This window comes from Pocillopora damicornis, chromosome 7 (genome assembly GCF_964200805.1).
Source record: "Pocillopora damicornis chromosome 7, jaPocDami1.2, whole genome shotgun sequence".
NCBI classification, from domain to species: Eukaryota; Metazoa; Cnidaria; class Anthozoa; order Scleractinia; family Pocilloporidae; genus Pocillopora; species Pocillopora damicornis.
This window is the reverse complement of record NC_142676.1, coordinates 25,513,545-25,529,453: the sequence shown is the minus strand read 5'-3', so window position 1 is coordinate 25,529,453 and position 15,909 is coordinate 25,513,545. Positions and strand designations below refer to the sequence as shown.

The 15,909-nt window shown below is 38.1% G+C and overlaps 1 protein-coding gene across 1 annotated transcript; it reads right to left on the bottom strand.

The window, feature by feature from the left end:
* Positions 1–416: 416 nt before the first annotated feature.
* Positions 417–15,711, bottom strand: LOC113686308 (polycystin-1-like protein 2). Its single transcript, XM_089211583.1, has 18 exons — positions 15,493–15,711; positions 14,726–15,060; positions 14,179–14,320; positions 13,924–14,033; positions 13,468–13,526; positions 12,584–12,720; positions 11,664–12,375; positions 11,070–11,519; positions 10,670–10,832; positions 9,886–10,062; positions 9,384–9,509; positions 8,723–8,914; positions 8,329–8,586; positions 7,246–8,004; positions 6,725–6,958; positions 5,011–6,273; positions 3,521–3,692; positions 417–2,968 (listed from the first exon to the last, which is right to left on the bottom strand). The coding sequence occupies exons 1-18, from the start codon at positions 15,569–15,571 to the stop codon at positions 1,179–1,181; spliced, it is 7,158 nt and encodes a 2,385-aa protein (XP_089067709.1). The 5' UTR covers positions 15,572–15,711; the 3' UTR covers positions 417–1,178.
* Between the last annotated feature and the right edge of the window lie 198 nt (positions 15,712–15,909).

Here is a 15,909-nt window from a genome sequence, read left to right as displayed (position 1 = left end):
AAGGGTGTGTCCACAAGGCTCCTCCTGCGGGCCTTTACTCTGGAACTTGTTCCAAAATGATCTCTCACTACATAGACAGTCTGCTAATTTATTTATGTATGCTGATGACCATCAAATATACATCAGTGATAATGAAATATTGAAGGCCACCCAAACTCTTAGGAGACAAATAGAGGCAGTGTCACAATGGTACAAAGAAAACCTACTGCAAGCCAACCCTCAGAAACACTAGATCCATACGATAGATTAACAATCATCCAAGAAAACTCCTGGGTATGAATTGACGATGAAATTCGATGGACGCGAAGTTAAATCATCTTATCATCTCAAAATTCTTGGCGTAACCATCGACAACAAACTGACACTCAGTGAACATTTCAGTAATATTTGCGAGAAAACGAGCTGTAATGTTGGGGTCCTACTGAGACTACGCAATTTAATCCCATGGTCTACAAAGGTACAGCTGTACAAGTCTAATATTTTGCCTCACCTTACATATTATGATATTGTATAGCACTTCTGCAAATCATCCGAAAAGAAGAAAATGGAAAGATTTCAAGAGCGGGCACTCAGAGCAATCTTTAAATCTAAATCGGAGACCTATAGCGAGCCCCCAACAAGAGCAGGTCTACGAAGTCTGTACCGACAAAACACCGCCATTTTCATGTATAAAGTGAAAAACGGACTTATGCCAACTTATACAACAGAAATATTTAATTCTGCCCCGAAACGATATCATCTGAGGAACGCTGATTTCAATATTCGATGCTTTCGCACAGTAGACATTTTCTACGACACTTTGGACCCCATCTTTGGAATAAATTAGAGCAAAGTGATGGAGAGAATCTTAAGTTGATGAGTTTTAAAAACAGTATTAAGAGCAAAGACCTATCACTCTTAATAATAATTGTAAAACTGTAATATATGCTGCTTGGCCGCTTTGAGGTTTACATTTTATATATATTTGATACCTTCTAAGCTTATTTTACTAAATTCTTATACTTCACTCACTTAATTATTTATCTATCTATTCTATACATTATGAATTAAAGTGTAAATAATTTTAACTTTATCTAGGTATATTTTAATGCGTAAACAGTGTCCCCAATTAGTTTTCTTCAAGCTAAATACTATTGAAACTTTAAGAAAGAACTTCATTCATTCATTCAAGTGTGTTACTAAAGAAAACTGTCAAAATGTTGCGCTGACCTCTTCCTCAAGTAAGCCAGCATCCTTTTTACTTCTTGAGCTATGTCGACAATGTTGGACTTAAAATGTACGACCTCTAACTCACTAAGGTCATAAAAGCATTCAGCAAAACGCAGCTTCATAACGAGGCGAATTTTAAATAGCCTTTTCGTATCATGTTGGGTATCGTTGGAAGACGGCGTCGTCAGAGGGAATGATAAACTCTGGAGAATGACAATATCTTCTTCGCTTGTATTCCAATATCGTGCGATTTCCCCTTCTGTATCGTTCGAAAGCAATTCTTTATTGGCACTCACTATGGAACTAGATCTAGTGAGCTCTTGGCAACTTATATAATTGGGACAATTATCAAAGATTTGTTGAGATAAAGTTGATCTTGACTCTGGATCAAGACTTTGAAGTGAAGTGTGAAGATCTTGAGACACCGCACCGAACTCTCTTTGCCAAAATTCCTTCCAGAAGACGTCGTCAGAGAGTTTAAATTCTTGCTTTTTTACATTCCTTTTAAAGTAAAAAGGTAGATATTCCAGTAACTTGGTTAACTTCGCTGAGAAATAGTTGCACATGAATTCAGTTAACGACGCGTTGGGAGACGTTACATTTGTTCTGACGTCTCTGTAATACTCAACTATAATCACGATGAAGAAATTGACCAAAAGTAGTCTCATCCAAATGACGAACGTATACATAAATAATAAACCAATTATCGGGTACTGAACTTTGTCATCAGTGAGGTTTACATTTCCACCTATACACATCTGAATAACGGTTACAAGGGCTCGATAGAAGGATGAAAATGATGATATTTTGATACCAAAAGCCAGATATCCAGCCAATGAGAACGCCACTAGCGAGGTAGTGAATATCGCAGCAAATGATACAAGGGATATCCAAGATCTTCTTAACGTCTTCGTCATTTGCCAGATTTGAGGATTAAGTTTCAGAAGCTTCAGCAAATGGAGCGTAGAAATGAGAATTAATATAGCTAGTAAATAATTCTCGACGTAACAAAGCTGGACCAAATGATCTGGACTGGAATGGTCAAAAGGATTTTTTATTACTCTCTTTACATAGAGACTTGTTTCATTTCCCTTCAACATCACAAGTACTGCCGCAGAAACTGAAGTAAACACTTGAAAAATCTTGATCCAGTTCCAGAACTGCACAAGATAGGCCTTGCCTTCTCCTACAAATTCTTTGACTTGCAAAAATATGATCAAAAGGGAAAATATGACAAACAGCAGTTGGTATACAGCGAAAAAGCCACTTGGAGCTCGATAAAGAGCCCATGTCTGCACGTCACGAGAAGTTACACTTCCACCAGTTGGTAACCTCTCGTAAAGATACCTGGCAAAGCTAAACAGTCTACTGGACGGTTCATGGACAGAGAACTCGATGAAAACCGCGGCAGTGAGTTTGTCGAGCCACTTATTGTTTTGGAGATTGTCTATTATCTCCAAAGCCGATTTTTCATTGTAGCCAAGATAAGCGACATATCCTCCACCATCGTACGTTCTAAAATATCCTTGATAGGGAAGGGTTTGTAATGTCTGTGGAGACTTGTACCTCCAAGGCTTCGGACAAAGTTGAGAAAGTACAGAATTGTCAGAATAGACCGTGTGATTTTCGACAGAAATCCACCCAGGCAGGTAGAATGCACTTTTGTCTTCGCTGGTTCTGGAATGGTGTGGTAAACACTTTTTAGACCCACGTTCTTTTTCGTGAATCCCACGGAAAGACTTGCAATGAATATCTATTTCTGTCAGAAGGATTCAAAAGTAATTGCATCTAGTGAATTATACTTGGAGATGATAAAACAGACAACATTGTGATTGTCTGATTTTTTTTTTATCTATTTGTGATACTTTCGAAATAGGAAATCAATAAAATTTTGGGTTAATGGTCGTTCGAACTCGAGAGTAAATATAGTTGGGCTTATTTGATAAATATATCTTATTAGAAGTTTTGGTGTGTATTGTCGCTGGGTATTTTTGAGAGATGTACCTTATTTGGACGAGTCCGTAAGGTCAGTCAAATACACAACGAGTGAAAATACTTAGCATTACTACACATCAAAACGTTTAATAAGTTATTTATGATCCAATTGCCTTTTTTTTCTGCTAAGTGTTTCTATTAATTTTTCATAAGGCGGGAAAACGAAGTGGATAGAGAAGAGTAAGGTTTTTTTACTGTGCAAAATAACGAACTATACAATATCGCAGAATATTTATGTTTCATTCGCGCATTATTTGTACTATACTTAATGCAGTTGGATAATAAAGCGTTTTACAGGAGGTATGTTAGTTCTCACCTTCCTTCACACGGATTTGCCGAAGTCGAGGCATACCTATGAGGAACGCTGCTTTGTTGCTCATAAATCCTTCTTTATAAGCAAAGGGCTGCATGTTATACCAAGAGACATTATAGAGTCCAGGAACTAACTTATTTCTTGTCCAAAGCCAAAACAAATCATTGTCTGCCACCTGAGGAGAAGTGTTTTAAGAACATTGCTATAAGAACCCCGCGTACTCGTAAAACTCACCGCGGAATCATATTTTTTTTCATACACTCCCGTTATCTCAAACCAAATGTGTTTCCGTTGGATGTGCGTAAGTAGGAATTTTTTTTACCCCGATGCCTCAAACCTCGATTTTTCGGGACTCCAGATATTGCGAACTAGTCTTTCATCCCTCTAAAGATATACGTTCCATTTCAAGAACCTTGAAAATCCATGGACGAACAAACATATCTCATAAGAAGTCTTGGTGAGACTGCACACCAAAACGTCGACTAAGTTATTTAAGAATCAATTCCTTTTTTCTGTGCAAACATTTGAAACACCTCTTGCCAACGTAGCCAACCTGTCAAACAGGTTTTAGCAAAATAACCACCTGTCCAACTAAACGTACAATATCGTCGCGTAGTTTTACTCGATTCGCACGCTAGTTATACTCTACTTACTGCATTAGGGTAATAAAAAACCGGTTTCAGCCATACGCATACCAGGGTGCAGTCAAAATGCTCACGAATTTATGTTTCTATAAGGATCTGTTTATAAATTCGCAATAAACTACATTCACAATGCTGTTGCTATACGATGTCGAATTAAAGATCCAAAGAGAATGTTTGAATGTCTTGACACAGCAAAAAGATAGATTTTGTTCTTCCTGAAGGGCTATGATAACAAAAGTGCGCGCAAAATTTAAGATTTGTATCATAGCAGTTGTTTTTTTTCCTTTCGTAATTGGATGAAATCTCAGAATTTCCTCATGGTTCTGATTTGATTTAAATGTACGATTTTTCTGTCTTGTGAAAAATAAGACAGTTTTCATATAAACAAAGGTCTTATGCCGTAGTCGTCTGAGGTAAAACAGCTGTTTTACGATTTCTCGAACTCCTGACTTCCTTAAAGCAATCCTATTGGAAGTGCGAAATGTCGGGAGACCACTTTTGCTGTTTCATGTACTGAAATGACAGTCCAGCGACCTTGTGATCAGTGATCAAAACTATACATGCATATGCCTGATTGCGACTTTTCAGTTCTCTGTTTTTTGGGTGCAGGACGAGTTGCTGTTTGTTTATTTAAAACGAGTAATTTGATACGGCATTACCAGTAAATTAAGCCAAGCTTCTCCATTACAAGCTGATAGTGGACTTATTCTTTTGACCCGCCATGGTGCGCTTGTAATGTAAGCTGATACGGGTTACGGACAAAAACTGTTCCACCGTCTTCTACTCAATTACCGCGATTATTTTGATTCTGATTTGACGCCTTGGTATTAATGTTATATCTTAAGTTACCTCATTCATACCGCCGAGCTTTTCCTCCACCGAAGCAGTCACCAGGTACCTCTTAAAATCTCTGTTGCTGTAACAAACAACCATCAAGATATGAATGAATACAAGGAACACCACCAAATCTTTTATCACCCTCCACATCTTGAGGAATTTTCTTCCATTTTCCCTGGCCCTGGTTAGCTCGTGAACGTTTGGAGCCTTATATTCTTGTTCTCGGTTTATATAAGCAGTCCTTCCACACACCTCTTCTTTTTCCGGATATGATCTGGTTCTGAGCGATTCAATCATAGCCAAGAGAATTACTTTTGCAGGCTGAGTTAACACAACATCTCCAAAAACGGACGTAAGGATAGATGTCAACCACTGGTTAGAAATGTCCTTGCCCCACGAAAGGCCATAAAATATTGTGAATGCTGAAGATGATAGGGTTATTAATGCACACAGAATCCATGCAATGTATACGAAATAACATGGTAGACGAGAAGACGATCTCTGAGTATTACTAGGGTTAGAATAAGTTTCAGAATCCGTCCTCACGTTCCTGAAGATCGTAATAAGAAGGAAACTTACAGGGATTGCTATGAGTCCGCTTTGCATTCCAATCACTACTTGTCTCCAGCTTAAAACCAGTGGTCCTAAGTGAAAGGTATGTGCTGGATTTTCAGAAAACTGATAAAACATTGCATTTGTTATCATCGACAAAAACAGAAACGATACACAACAAGACAGTCGCTGACAACGAGTAAAGGGACTATGAGGTGGACGAGTAAACAATGACAACCAAAGGTGATCATCTCCAAGTCCTCTTGAAGCTTTAGAATAAAACAAATGACGATATCCAACGCGCTCTTTTTCCCCTAATGCTTTTAGTTCAACGCATAAGTTTCCTAACCCTCGTTCAATGGCAATCCATTTGTTTGCAAAGAAATACCATTTTTTTCCTTCGTGAGATTCAGTAATGATGACTTGCTGAAGAAACCAGGATGGACTTGAGCCGAAATTGTCATGCCAAATGAGAAGTTTTTTTAAACGTCCCAAACTACGGGGGAGAAAAACTACAAAATTCGTTACACTTCCACGAGAAAATAATTTCCCGTAGAGCGATAAAGCTGATAAGATGATCGGGCCGCTGCTGCCCTCTTCCCCAAAGATGTCAATTCCTACGGTGGCAGTTGTACCAAATCCTTTCCAAATGCCAGTTTGAATTTGTATCTCGTAAAGGTGACCCTCTTGGTTGTATTCACTCATCAATACATTTGCCACAACCTTAAAGGAAACAATGATGGCAATAAGTTTTGGAGATCACTAAGTCTAAATGTAGCAAAAGCCTGTTTCTAAATATATTTTTACGGGAAAAAAACGAGAAGTACTGCATATGTGTTTTGAGTTATACTGTGATTTATTCGCACCGAGTGCAAATAATAACTACTTGAGGAAAATCTTGATCAAAGCAGAAAGTACACCGATCGAGGCCATTCGTCTAACCCAACAATCGTTTGCGTTAGATATTTTCCCAAGTGATAACTTAATTTCCTCTACCCCTAATTTAATTTCTTACAGGACAAAACTAGCTTCATAGTACTAACATTGCACTTTGTTTGTTATACAAATCTCATTGTAATGGTTTCTGAAAATCAGTAATGTACAGAACTGCTGAAGGCCTGGCGGGGAGGAGGAAAAATTGAGTAATTTTAATCAAATATTGCTAGAACCACACCTTAGCTTGGTCCTTTAGATCGAATCGGCGGGCCAAGAGTAGACCCAACATATATATTCCATATATAGAGAACACAGCTGCTAACACGAAGTTTCCAGCTTCTTCCAGGTTTTTAAACTCCAACCAAACTTTGTCAAAGTCTATGGGATTTGGGGCGACAAAAAAGTTTCCACCAAATGCTGATAGATGAGTGCAAAGGCAGTGGATATTTGTGTGATTGGTTTTGAAGCCAACCTAAGATACAAAGATATGTTTGTTTGTAGTGTTGAAGGTACGACTCAGCTGTGAAAATCTCAATTCGTGACATTCAAGGCACTTCGGGGATGTGGATGATAAACTCATTTTGGATGTTATGAATTGAAAGGTGCTGGATGAGTTTTTCTTGAACACCTTGTGCATTCGTGAGTACGTCCAGCAAGTGGTTTAAATTAGGGGACTAATTTGACTGCATATATAATTAAAAGTAAAGTGAGGAATGTCAAAATAAAGCGATAATTCCATCCATTTTGTTGTTTTATTACCTTACAGCCCTTGCTTGTCCATTTTTTATCCATTTTGGACCAATACAAACAGCTGCTGATTGACACGGACATTGTATAATTGACGTCATGCAAATTGTACGCTGAGTTTACCATGTTTGGTTTTGGCGGCGGTGTGGTTGGAGGATCCTTAACATCGGCACAAAAACGCTTCTTTCGGACACCTTTAGGAGATGGCAACTGGCGTTTAACCGGGAAATCCCCTTCTGTGCCGACTTCTTTTGCCGCATTACCTTTAATAGAATAGTTTTTACGAAACAATATGGCAATGTAGTACACTCCTGTTTTGCCGGTCAGACTGCTTGATATAAGAAGCCTGTATGGTGAACATTGCTGGTCCAACATAGTTTCAGTGACAGATATCCTGCAGTTTCCATGATGAGGTATCTTACTACTGAAGCTGTAATTACCTGGTGTAGGTCTTACTCCAGCGCTGATAAAAACATCTAATAGATTGTTTCCATCGGGTACGATGTCAATAATAGCAACTGTTTCTTCTGACGGAATACTTATTTCGTGATAACGAATGTTTTCAAATGTCTGGCTTGGTTTTACGAAGAACGTGTTATTTTTTCTCCTTACAGGCTGTTGTATCAGGGGGATGTACAGTTCAAATGGCTCCTCAAGGTCTGAAATATGAAATTCTGTTCCGTTCCTTTTTATACTTAGGTCTATAATTGCTGTTGTTATATTCCTGGCCGTATTATCCCAATAAAATGGATTATATTTAAATGTGAGCATCTAAAAAGAAAAAGATAAGAGACCCTCAGTAGTGTCCCTCATGGTTCTCTGAGGCGGTCAACTCCATGATTTAAACAGCACACACTAAAGCAAGTTAACTTGCATGTATAATGAAATAAAGAGTATCAAAAAATAATTTAAATTCAGATTTATAGACTGATCTTTTTTCCATGTCTCATAAGTTTCAGAATCAGGAAACGGAAGATAGATCTTAGGAGAGTTGGTCACATTTGCATGAATACTTGATGTAATCTGAAAACTTGATTGAGGAAATCGGATATTCTGACATAGCATTTCAATGTAATTAAGGTGATCGTTACTTGCCTGAGCATCTACTGAATGGATAGGGAACTTTAGACTTTGCATCAGAACTGTTTGTGAAGGAAACACTACACCACTTCCACTGGTTCTGCTATGAAGATGTTTTCTTACAATCATAGCTGGAGTTTGTCTGTCGAGGACCATGGATAGAGCATTCGTTTCAAACACGCTTGGTTCTGACTCCCCGACAACTTTGGTTGACAGAAGAGCTGTGCCCAGACTATCCACCAGAGCAACTGAATCTTCGATTAAGCGCGGTGTCTGAAAACAACGTCTATTGTTAAACCAATGGGTTTGGTATGCCTCTGTAGGCTTCGCTGTAGTCTTGAGGACTTAAACTCACTCCTAGTACTCAGGCGCTTCTCATTAATTTTAGCGATCTGTAAAATTGTCTTACCTGATCAATCCTTTCAGCCGGTTGGTTATGTTTTGTGTCCGTCGCTTTACTTTTCGTCAAAATATTAAGAACACAGGACATTCCGTTCAGTAGAGCGCCTCCAGTCATTTGTATCTCATCAATATCCTCGCTTTTTCTTGTCTCTGTATCTAAGTGATTTGTCATCGCTTGAAGTAATGTAGCAGCACTGTACTGTGGAGATATTATGAGTCTTTAATAAGACGACTAAGCATCGAATTCATAGTTTTTTTTAAGCGCTGGCCAAAAAAAGAAACAAATTTTAGCAGAGGGGAATAAAGCTTCGCTCAACGGAACTTGAATCGGGTGATTTATTCCTCAATCAATTCATAACTTTTCCACATGATGTCCTATCTTTGGGTTACCAAACTCTTTAATTGGTTCATTTAAGGAACGTATTCCTAACATGATTGGGACGACGACTGACGTAGAGTGAACGGTAAGTATACATATACTTGATCCATTCAGTATATAAAACATCACCACAGATGAATACCTTGGAAATATATGGTTATTTTGAAATTCGTATACGCAAAAACTGATAGTTGATCTTTTAACTGTCACCTGGGCAACTTAAACTGACCTAGTCCCGAAGTAAATAGCATAGCTGTGTACAGATCACTGGTGTCAAGAGTATCCTTACCAATGAGGTGGCTTTCATATGTTCTCTTTGTCGAGTTGCTTTGATAACCACTGCCGAAAGTTGAGTGACTTCTTCGAGTAATCGAGGCTTAACTTCAGCCAAGTGTCTCAAGACTTCATCCTTTGCCTTTAATGGCAATTAAATGAACTTAAGTTTAGGAAAATGGTATTCGCTTTAACAATTTCTTGATGCAAGTACCCATAGTCGATACCCCACCTAAACCAGTTATCAGCTGCGTTTCATACCACTACTTTGCATAAAAATGCACGAAAGAAATCTGCGGATTAATTATTAATATTACATAGTTCATTGATAATTACAATGCATTCATGTATACCACATGGAATCATTAATCATCATCATGGAATCATTTATATCACATGGAATCATGAATCATAATTAACATGACATGGAACAGACAAATGCTTTCAACTAATTACTGTAGTTCTTGTTGCTTTACGGTAATATGAAGGACAGATTATTGATACAAATATTCTACTACCGAGTCTTTTTCCTCAAGAGAGATTCCTGTCCCCTCAGTGGCTGTAAGAGTGAAGTAAGATGTCAGTGCAGCCTTTTGTTGGTTTCCAGATGTAATTAACTCAGCAGTTGTGCTGTTTGGTCCACGAATAGCCTTATCAACTTCAGTGATGACCTCTGTATCACTTAGTTGCTTCACCTGATACGAAAATCGCTCAACGTTAGTATCGTAATCTTGCCTTGAACTCAAGGCACTACCGACTGCTTTTTGGTAAGAGAAACAATGAATGAAGATATATTAAATAAGCCTTTCTTGCTGAAAATTATTTATTATCTGCTTGCAAACTTTGGTGTGTTGGTTGCAGACTGGACTCAATTCTTAATTTCGAAATTCAAAGGGAACATAGAACCGAGCATCGTCCGCCTTCTAATCTCTATCTATTCCAGGTGAACCGTCACAGCATTGCTTAAACAGTATACCCTTGTTAAAAGAAATTCTTCTGATACGAGCTTAAGAAGGGACACTGTAATAGTAAGATTAGAGTGAGGCGGTGACAGCCTCTTCTTCACATTCTACTCGTCGCTCGAAAAGTAATAACAAGTCAGACTGTGGAGCGTGACTAGTGAGGTTCCAGTATTTCTGATACAACGCCGGTATACTTAAACTAAAAGATTATAAAATGAATAACAAGGACATATTCAGGCAAAAGTTCAGGCTGTATAATCCTTTAAGTCCTCACAAAGGATCCTGGTACTAAACTGGGGATATATTGGCATGGAACTCGAAAAATATGTAAATATCCTACCTGAACTGTCAGTTCAACAGTTGCAGCATCGCCAAAGGAATCAAATATCTGTACCTCCAGTTTAACCTCGAAATTTTCGGTTTGGTTCCCTTGAGGCAGCTTAGTTGTGAAATTTGAAATATTCCTTCTGGCAATTATGACAATGCCCTCAAGTGATTGAAAACTACAAAGGAACAACATCGATTCATTGCCATTGTTTCATTTTCAAAGCTACTAAAACATCATTTTCAGAACAAATAAAGATCTTTGAATTTTTCGTTGCACTTCATTTCCTCAGATTAAAATACTACTCTAATCAGGGAATGCTTTTGCACGATTTTTTTTCTTATGAGTGATTTGGAGCCATGAACAAGTTTTAAAGCAGTGAGATATGAAGAAGTTTTTAAAAGTCGTTCCTTACCTTAGCTGGTAGGTTAGTGGAAGATCCTCGTCCTGCCATCCAGAACAGGTGATATTGAAATCTGTTTTAAGGACAATGCCCACCCTAGGATATGTCTGACATCCCAGCTCACCATCAGGGTGATGTGGCGGCGTATCTGTGATGAAAACCATTTCACCTTTCTCCATCATTCGGTGACGAAAACGAACAGAAGCCACGATTTTGTACTTCATGTTTTGTTTCAGCGGGTTCTTTGAGCCAGAAAAGACGATATTACTGCTGTCTAGATCAGTGAGCACATATTGCCGAAATTTAGGGACTTTAAGCCAAGTGGTACCAGTTTCCGATGGCAAGAGGTGATACAATGTCCAGCGGTAGCTCAGTTCCTGGACGCAGTACGGACCATTGCATGTAGCCTCAACAATCAATCGCCTTTTTGTGCTCACTTTCCGACCGCAGTTAATTACACATCTGTTGTAAAACAAGTAATGAATGCTGGAGCAGTTGTTAAATAAGTTGCAATACCATAAATTATGAAATACCATCCCCAACTAAGCAAAAAAATGTATATTAAATGAAAAGATCTAGTTTTACGGAAGGTGATTTTACACTTACATCAAGGAAATTATATAGGGTGGTGTAACAGTCAGATTGTGGAATGCCCGCGTTACTCTCCGATCCTTCATGACAAATAATTCAAACACGTAAGTATAATTAGCGTCCATGTAATCGACATCCACACTGAAAACGGAGCCAGTACTGTAAGGTGTCTTTGAGTATCGACCATTGCAACTCCTCGTGTTCGCTTTCGTGAGCTTCCCGTCCATTTTTCGACAAAACCAATTGAAAATCAATCCGTTACTGTTGTTCTGTATACTAAGAGGATCATAAGAGTTGGACGCATCCAACACGACACTTCCATTTCCTTTTATGGCAGAAGTAGCACCAGTAATGAGCGCAATCAGAGGCGGATTAAGTAAACGAACATACCCATAGTCATAGGTCTCCAATACAAGTTCACCTGCCAAATCTCTAATGAATGCAGCACATCTGATGTAAAGAAAACCCTCTCCGAACTCACTGCCTCTCAGCTTCAGAATTCCTTTTTTGCTTTCAAATATATCGCCTCGCGAAATAAGCATTCCAAACTCACCAAGGTGATCACTTGCTTTAGCAATCTCCCACCGGAAAGATAGGGACTTGTGGCAATTTCCGCGTTTTGTTGTTGCGTGAATAGTAATATTTTGAGTCGTGTACAGCACCTTTGCACTAGTAAGCGTCTTATTTAAAGATATTTTCACTTCTGGATAGGAACAATTGCATTGTACTGTAAAAACAAAAACAAAAAAAAGGACAAAAAAAGGCGTGAAGCAAATAAAGCACAACTAAGCAATCGTCAGATATCCTTTAATGTTTAACAGCGAGATCGTTCTCAAGAAGAAACTTGTTAAGATTGTGACATCAAAGAGTGAGATCCCTAACCTCCTAAGGAGGATCAAATACGATTAAATGACGTTTGTGTAATATTTACTCACTTGGAAATCGAAACACTGCTTTGCCATTTTTAATGTCCATGTTCAGCTTTGCCTCCAGGTTTTCTCTGCTTGATTTCAAACAAAATATTTTTGCTTCAGCCGTGAGTACTGTTTCTCTTAGCCAAGATCTATGTGGACTGACGTAAATGAAAAGTGGAAAAAATGAGAAATTTTAAAAATTGCACAAAAAGTAAGAAACTTACTCTTCAACTCTTCAAATACTTTGTATGTGTCGATAAGCTCTGTAAGAACGTTGATTATGACTCCATATGCGCCTTGAATCTCCAGGTGGGTTAATGTACAACCCATCAAGGTTATACATTTGTCGCACCTGCGCAATTTCTAAAGTTTCATGCACACAAGTCATTCGTATGTTTTCTGTTTCTTAAAATATTTAAACATACTTTTTTAAAATGTAATTGTTTAGAATTTAAATTGAGTATCTGTAACCACACGCCTCCTGAGGAAATCAACTTAGCTTTCATATTAATTTATCACTAGGTTTTTATAATCTGTTCATGTTGTCCTTCATGTTGTCCAAGGTTTGAGCATGAGATAAAAGAAAGAAGTCAAAAGGGTCAAGTAGCTAAAATGAGGATACATCTTTTTAGCCACAAGTCCAGTCATTTTCAGTAAACCTCACTCGGAAAAATATTTCGAATTGCGGCCATTTTCGCTGGACGATGCTATGTGACAAGTTCTAACAACAAATTATAACTCAAATTATAATTAAAAATTAATCAATGGATAGCAAAGATTAGGAAGCTAAAAGGTTTATAACTGCTACCAGGTTTTGCCTGTAAGTTCTAGAAATTTATTTCTCTTTACTGTGAAAGGGCATGACTGAGGGTGAATAATTGTTTTATTTTAAGCGAAGAACTCACGTGAAAGCCACGAAATCAACTGACAAAAATCCTGGAATCACTTGGAGATGATCTTTGATCTGGAAGAAATGGTTTTAAATCGTAATTACAATAGAGGTACATGATCTGAAGTCTCAATTAATAAATATTAAAACAAAATATTTGGGAGCTGCAAATTTTCAAGACGGCTGAAAGCAGCTGAGAAAACCAATTTTGTTCATGATGCGCAATGAATTTCCCAGAAAATAAAAATTTGCACTTGTTTTCTCCACCTGGAAAAAGACAGTTTGTGTCTATTTAGATTACTCTCTGATTTGTACGCGTGTATGTTTGTTAGAGCGCCAAGTTAAACGATCTGCGTCCAATTATATAATAGTATGTTGGTAGTTCGTCAGAAAAGAATGGGAATATGATAGAGGTAAATAAGTTTGTAAGGGTACATGGTGCCCTTCTACTGATCCTGAATGACGAGCTGACCTCTTTTAGGGTTTCTTCCTTAGCGGTAACATATTCATTGCTGGTCGAGATCGCGTAACTTGGAGTAAAATACCGCCTGTCAAACATTCGCCAGACAACAAAATAGTATCCTAAAACGAGACAGCACAATGAGCATTAATATCTTTCAATTATAATGACGACAGAAATAATGCTTTTAAGCCTTTATTAGAAAGCTTTGAACTTATTTCGAGCAAATTTGTATTCATTTTTGAGCCTTGTTTATAGTGTCGTTACCTGGTTCACAGCCATATAACTCCAGTCGCAAACCAACGTTGCTGCTCCACGTTTGCGCTATGATCATAATCGCTGACGTCGCAGTAGGGAAAGGAATGTCGTGACGTTTGATAGAAGTACTTTCTCTGTTTCCAGTAAAATTCTTTAGAAGTGGAAAATAATACAATCTACGTTTGCCTTCAATCGAAGAAAATTGCTTGCTTATATCCTACTTTTATGGTAAATTGCATGTATAACGGAAGACAGTATAAGCTACCGAGAACCTATTTTACTTTATACATATTTATTATTCAGATTTGATCTCAACTTAACGAGCTACAGAGAATACTCATCCGGAGGAAAACCAATGATTACAACCGAAAAAGAGCTTTAATTTGCGGAAAACCTTCATTGTTTGATAAAAGGAAGCCCGCTTTTGGGCATGATCAACTTTCCTCCACGTTCAAATCACACACCCATGGATTTTCCTACTGATTAACGTTTGGGATCTTTTAAAATAACAATCACGAATCTGCTTCAACACTAACCAGAAAAGGGACCAACCTACCTTTGTGTTTCCTTGTAAGGTTTTAAATGGCAGCATTTCGCCCGTTTTAGATTTGTACAGGACGATATAACTTGTTATCCACTCTGTAGAATACTTAGCTCCATATCCTTGGGTGGCCAATCCCGTAATGATTTTCTCGTTTGTGAGATTAACCTTAATCCAGCAATTCCGTGCGTCTCTTGGATGAGCTCTGTATCCGGGGGGCCAAGACGCCAGATTGAGTCGAGCTCGCTGAGGTCCATATTTGGCGAAGTCATCGTTGAAAGCACTTAATGCAGTTATTTGGTTGTCGTTGATTTTCTTGCTTTCCATTCCCAAAGGTTCGTCGCAAATTGCTGAAGAAAATGAAATATGACTATGAAGCTCTTAGCCGCGATGCGTTTTTAGAAAATGGCAGCTAAGATGGCGACCATCCTAAAAAACTGACGAATTTAATTCTTGAGCTGGAAAAGGACATAAACTTATTGTCTTAGACTACGAGCCTTTTGTTTGAACCCTGATACGGCGCTGGAAAGAACCAAATGCACTGATGTGTGGGTCTGCGACATTTGCTAGGACTGAGGTCCTCGTTGTCATAGATTGTGGTCATTTATCGCCTTTCCAAATGAGACAAATTTTGAATTTCCTCAACGTTGCTATGTAAGCCTTCTCCAAATAAGAACTCACTGGAACATCATCCCTTTGATTTAAGTTCTTAGGAAGAATTTTAACTGTTAGTTAAATATGAGTTCGGTTTAAGATTACGTAATACCTTGACTAGTTCTCACCTTTGCAGACATTAGACATTGTGTTCGGCAACCAGCAGATAAAGATGAAAACACATAGGGTCAAATTTCTACCCTCCATTACCTGCAAAACGTTTCAAAGACAATTTCAAACTCAAACTTTGACCCAGACCTGTATTTGAGGCTCGAAGGTTTGAAACAAGAAGAGTAAATTTTAACCGAAGTAACGTTTTTTAATCAAGACAGCTAACTTTCAAAAGCAGACAATGCAAGAACCAGTATGTCAATTTATACAACCAATGGTAAGCGAGAGCCTGGTTTGCATTACTTTATTTACATAAAAAGACTTTATAAGCCATCAACTGGAGAATCGTTTTTTAATCAAGATGTCTAACTTTAAAAAGCAGACAATGCAAGCACCAGCACCTGCATACTGCATGTCGATTAAAACAATAAACC